Source organism: Cyprinodon variegatus, unplaced genomic scaffold (assembly GCF_000732505.1).
Source record: "Cyprinodon variegatus isolate N-32 unplaced genomic scaffold, C_variegatus-1.0 Scaffold149, whole genome shotgun sequence".
NCBI classification, from domain to species: Eukaryota; Metazoa; Chordata; class Actinopteri; order Cyprinodontiformes; family Cyprinodontidae; genus Cyprinodon; species Cyprinodon variegatus.
In genome coordinates this window covers 560,875-567,305 of record NW_015150602.1, presented here as the reverse complement: position 1 = coordinate 567,305, position 6,431 = coordinate 560,875, and the positions used below count along the sequence as shown (strand labels likewise).

Genomic DNA, 6,431 nt, shown 5'->3' with positions numbered 1-6,431 from the left:
ATTACACTTGTTTTTGGCTGATGTTCGCCAACCATTCATGCAATTTTATTTATTTATTTTTTTAAATTAATAATCGATACTTGGCGTCAAGAATCGATGCAGAAGATCACGAAAATTAGAATCACGATGCATCATCATGACGATTATTTTGCACACCCCTACTTTTTTCTGACTCAAGTGTGAGTGCTGGGTAAAGGTGTTTCACTGATTGCCATAATCAATTGGACTTGAAATGTGAGGTAAAATAGTAGGATAAATACAAATTACTTGTCAACTTCAACAGTATATTGTAGAATCTGTTTCTAGAACGGCAGAATCCTTGACTTGGTGAGTATTTAAGCAAACTTACCTGCATGCAGATATGCGAGGTCTGGGTTCTCGATGTCAGAGTGGTTGTCCTTCAGGTGGTTGCGAAAGTCAGTGGGAGAGTTTGTGGCAAAGGTACATTTGGGGCAGTTATACATCTTCACCCCCTCATGTTTCCCCGTATGAAGAATGTGCTTCCGGATGTTTTCGGCACAGTTGGATCTACAGGACAAAAAAAAAAAAATCAAAATGATAAACCTATTTACTTTTATTCTGAAGTTGAATAAAAAAGGCAAGAGCTAAAAAGATGTTCCAGGAGAAAAAAATACAAGTTAAATATTTGCTTTCGTTCAAGAAGCATCTGATTGGAAAACATTTTATTATGTTGACACGTGAGAGAAAAACTCCCGACAAAAACTGGACAAGGTCTCCAAGCATATATTTAGAGACTAGTGACGACACAAGGAGGCTATTTGGAGTCTGTAAGACATTTCCCCTAACACACTTTTCATCTTAGATGAAAGCATTCTGTTAGGACCGCTGGAAGATTCAGGCCCTCTGAACGCATTAGAGAAAGATGTCTGACGACATCTTTTATGCAGTTATGTATCTTCAGCAGCTTCAAGAAAGGTAAAGGATGATGGTATTGTGGTATATTTGTTGTATGTGTGTGTGTTTGGGTTGGTCAAACAGTCCAGGCCAAGAAGTGAACTACTGCAGGGAGATAGGATGTAACGATGTCAGCTGAAAGAGTCAGACAGAACCCTCTGCTGATTAATGATGCTGCCTGATCCTCTCCCAGGGTGCATCTAAACCTGGCTCCATACCCACATAAACACACAGACTTGTGAAAGGTAAAGCCTGACTGGGTGTACATACGTATTTATACTAAACACCTACAAAATAAAATATGTAATCTAAAGAAGATGTAAAACTAAGAACAAAGAATCAGATGATGCAGCAGTGGTCTTCATATACAGACATGAATCAGTGAACTCACACACAGACATGCGCTCACATTCAATGAATCATACAAGTACGCATGTGCAGGGCAGAACACTGCTTCACACACCGTCGTGTGTTGATGGATGGGGCACTCGTGCTCAGTTTGGACCTGACATTCTCGGACAGTATAATACGCAATTATTCTCCCTTATCACCTTGGCCGGGACAATAAAGCCCCACAGTGCCATAGCTCACGTCAGCCAAAGAGGGAATTTGTTTTCACTTTTGCAGAGACGCCTCTCTCCATCACAGGTCTATAGTCCGTCCTGGCTTCACTGCGGCCCAAAAAAAAAAAAAGAAAAAGAAGCCAACCCTCACTGGGTGGGGCACAAGTAATAAATAAATAAGCACTAGCCAGTGGTGAACAATACCAGCTCTACAGCTGAAGGTTTTACTAAAACTAGACTCTAAACCAGAAAATGACCACCATAATAAACCCTAGAAAGTACCCACGCATACACACCCCATCCTGGGGGCTATGGACGATCTTTTTTTTGTAAAAATTATTACTAATACTATACTTAATGATAATCAACATAAAGATTAATGCAAGCATATAGGATTGTGTTAATTAATTAAACATAAAGTGAAAATAATATCAACTTTGTAGGACTGAACTACAAAATCCTGCAGCATATTGATTTTTGAATTTATATTAGTGCTATCACTGAAGCAGCTATATACTTTTATACATACAGTAGACTACAGTTCAGAGCATGAAAAATAAACATTTGGTTCAGATTATGTTCCTTTTATTTTTAAAGCCCCAAACCCACTAAAGAAATTATACATGTCGTCTGACCTGGGAATGCATTGAGATCCTGCAGAATTAGCCACAGGGTTTTAGTTGAGTTGGGTGTCTGGGACCATGTCTGTCAGGCATTTAATTGGACGGTCGTTTTCATGGCCATTGGGTGGATGTGATCTGACCATTTTGGATGAATTTTGCTGCCTAGAGTGAACTGTAATGCTAAAGGCTGTCCACTCGTAACCTGATCCCCAGACTTGAACTAAACTTCTATTTTATTCTATTCATACTCAGAACTACTACTACTCAGTTGGACTTTTCAGCATGAACGCCCAAGAAGCTTAGAATTCCAGGTAGCCTGATTACTGTATGTCCAACTCCCTCATTCATGATGGCTGCTACCCACATAAAAAGTACTTATACTACATTACTTTGACTGTTTCTAGCAGTTCTTTTTATGTCACATCTGGTCAGTCATGAACAGAATATGTACTCTACATGGACCTGTCTTTTAAGATCTTTAGGTGTTGGTTATGTTTTAATATTTTACTTGTTTATTACATTCTAAAAAGTGCTACCATGTCCTGATCATTTGTTGTTCATTATTGTCTCTCAGGTGTTGTAAAATTTGTTCATTCCTTTGTGTTTGCTTTCTTAGTTAATTCTTGAGTACTTGTCTTTATAAGTTTGCTAAATCTCTGATGAACTCTATTCCCCTTACTATAATAGTTTGTTTGTTTCACAATTAGGTCTGCAACTGATTCATTTTGCAAATCAATTAATCTGTCGATTTATTTTTTTTTATTAATCAATTATTAACCGGATAGCCAAAGGTTCCTTAAATAAGATTTTTTTTTTTTTTTATGAAATTAAACCAGTTGAAACTAAAACTTTTCCACTTGAGGAGTTCTGGATAGAGCATATTGACAGACAAACACATTTAAAAAAAATCTTAAATGCAAAATGCCTATGTACTTTGTTTTTTACAATTTTAATAAAATAACTTTTCTAAGTGGGTTGCTCTGTTAGCTCAACAATGAATCGATTACTAAATTATTTGACGATTATTTCAATAACCGATTTATCACGATTAATCTGATTAATTGTTTTAGCCCTAGTTATAATCCAGGGACCTCTGTGATTAGTCCTCTCCTTCAGCTTCTCTTTCCATTTTTCCTCATCTGTTTCTCACCATCTTCCTTCAGTATATAAACTCACTGATTCTCATTGTTCATTGCTGCCTTTTCCCATTCCACTGCCTGCTTCTTCATTGCTGTTTCTCCACCTGTCCATTTCTCTTTCTGCAACTCTTAAAAGTTTTCTTTTTTTATGATCTAAGGTGTCATCAGGCTCATTCCATGTTTTTGACTGAGCTTGATTCTCCTCTAACCCTCCACAGCATGATAGGTGCAATATGTCATTAATTATTCTTCATAATTTTAATGTATAATAGTATGGTTTTATTAAAAAACAAAAACATGAATTCTTTGTTATCTGCTACCACTAACAAAGCAAAGCAGCTTCACAGGTAAACATGCAGCCATCTGTTGCTGCCACTTCAGTCTGAGGGAGAAAAAAAACCCAAAACTTAATTCTAAACTGTCACATGCACTCAAATTAACACAAATGAGGGTGCTAAAAAGAAAGCATTTAATGCTGAAAAGTGAACTGATCACTTATTCTAGGGCTGCAGCATAAATAGATACAATTCGAAGCGGAGCTAAAAGCCTCTAAAGAGAGTGCGGGTGGATTCCTAGGGGGCCGTGCTATCTCTCAGATATGGTAATGGGGTAATTGTCATATTAAAACAACACAATGTGCGTTTAGGAGTCAGCAGGTGTCACAGTTAGTGAAAGCCCACACCAACCCTCCTACTATACACTGGATTAATTAGCCCAACACTGTTTCAACTTCCTCCCCCAACTTATGCACTCACTACGGGAGTCAGCCATACTGATAACCAACACATGTGCCACTTTGTGGCTCCTTTCTTTATCTGAGCCACTTGCATATTCTTCCTCCCCTAGAGTATATAATGGAAGAGGTGCAATTCAGAAGCATTTCGGTTAAAGACGATTTAAACGTGTTCATTGTGCAAGATTTAGCGCAGGGAAGGGTTTTATTTGGATCATTTGGATTTTATGAGTCTTATTCACCAGATAAGGCCCCCGTTAATGCCTCCTTTACCTTTAGTTTACAATGAAGCAGGCCTGAACGCCTTTTGGCAGTAGGGCATTTAATCCTTAAGTCCACCATCACCCAGACTTAAAATAAAGTGTTCAGCATGCAAAAAGCAATAGCTAGACCCAGAGACGTGAGATGTAAGAGTCTACAAATTGATTAGACCATTTAAGATGCTACTGGGACTTTAAAGAGAAAAATAATTCTCATTGAGAACAATAGGAATCACTTCTTTAACACTGGAAATAAAGTAGTTTAGCAGCTTGCATAAATAGCTGTGGAAAAAGTGAGACAGACATCATTAATTGACAGCCCCGACTCCCAACGCAATATCATTAGAATATTTTCACCACTATTTCCCAACTATAATTATCCCCCCTCCATTATCTATGTCTGTCTGAATGGTAGATGAGTGGCATTTGATAGATCATTTACTCCCCGCTCATTTACATGCATTTCAGAAGCAGCTTTGATGGGGCTAACATTGACACCCAGAACACTTAACATGGATATTTCTAACTGTGCAAATCAGATGTAGATCCACGCCACTGAGTTATTTTTAGTGAGCAACGGCTGTCAGTCTCGTAAGCCCCAGCTACGTCTCAATGAATGAGTCACATTCTTTTCATAAACCCACATTCACTCACTGGTCAGACAAGCAAAGGTATCTGCTTGTTCCAACCAGTAGGTGCAAGGTAAAGGTTGGGCCCTCGTATTCATCTCCCCATCTGTAATACAACATGGCGTTTTCCACCGTTTGCCTCCTTTTCCTACAACATCCTCTCCCTCCCCCCTTTTTCTCCCCTCTGGATCTCCAGAACCCTCGGGGCTACCAAAATGTTAATTTGGCTTCTAATTTACTGTTTCATTTGCTGCTATCAGTAATGGCCATTATGTATCAGCCAGGGAACAATAGGGCTAGGAACATTTGGCTCATTCAGTGGAAAGTATCTTTCTGATAGCCGAGTTCAGTGCAGTGCTTTGATATCAGCCCCAAATTTCACACAAAGGGGTAGCAAGTCAATGATGTCACAAAGTATCACATGTTTTACACGTTCTAATTTTAAAACATCTTCAGATGACTCATTTTTGCCATAAAATACATAATACTTCATTTTTGTTCAATGTACCATTTTTTTTATGACAGAAACCAAAATAGAGCCATGATCAACCCAGTAACTGAATCTTTAAAAAACTAAAGTTAATGTCTATATACTATTGAAGAAGACATTATTTGAGCCTGAATTAGTTTAGATGTCATTCTTTGACATTGTAGTCTGGTTGTTTAGAGAATAAAGTCTTCTTATGCAATCCCTTTCAAAATAAATGATCAGAAGGCTCCTAAAGCCTGGTTTCCATGTCTCCAGAGTTGTCAAACAACTAACTGTCATTGTTGTATTGAGGAGGAGTAGCATTTTCAGGGTGCAGCAAAATAAGTCATACTAATACCAGATTCCTGCTCAGGATGAGGAGTAATGGAAAGTTTAACAACTCAGTGGAATGCACTGGAGGAAGGATTGCTGCCAATTCAGACAGAAAGCAATCACCTTGGTTTCCTTAGACAGAAAAGCCTTTACCAAATAAAGCTGAACTGTTTAATAGCTGAATACACACTGAAAATCTTCGTAACTATATATATAGTAACTATATATATATATATTTATATATTAGGGATGGGACGGTTTATGAAAACCGTCCGAACCGTTCGGTTCGACTGTCTCGGTTTGTTTCGCGTGTGTTGTGTTCGGTTCATGCGCTGCTCCTTTTTCTCATAGGCGAAGCGATTAAACTCCAGAGAAGAAGGTGGCGGTACTGCGACCAAAGCCAACCACCAGTAGTAACCAAGAAGAAGAAGCGAAGCAGCGTAGCCGGTTGTAGCAGAAAAAAATCAGTTGTTGTGGAGAATTGTGTGGGTATGGCGAGTGGGAAAGAACAGGAGTTGGAAGACGCACCAGCAGCACTTTATAGGTCTGCTGTATGGGAACACTTTGCATTTAGAGTGACCTACGATGACGGCGCAAAGAAAGTTGTGGATAAAAGTGAAACAATGTGCAAGCATTGCGCAACACGTTTTGTTTATGCTAACAGTAACATGACCAACATGTCAGGCTAACAATCAATATATACCGAACCGAAAACCGTGGATTTTGTGAATCGTTCCACAACTAATATATGTATATATATGTGTATA

At 38.5% G+C, this 6,431-nt stretch overlaps 1 protein-coding gene across 1 annotated transcript in view; it reads right to left on the bottom strand.

Moving 5' to 3' along the window:
* Positions 1-6,431, bottom strand: part of znf407 (zinc finger protein 407) — a 209,075-nt gene that overhangs the window by 61,787 nt on the left and 140,857 nt on the right. Inside the window, exon 9 of the mRNA XM_015377235.1 lies at positions 350-528. Within this exon, the coding sequence (XP_015232721.1) occupies positions 350-528 (179 nt within the window). The remainder of the gene's footprint in view (positions 1-349; positions 529-6,431) is intronic.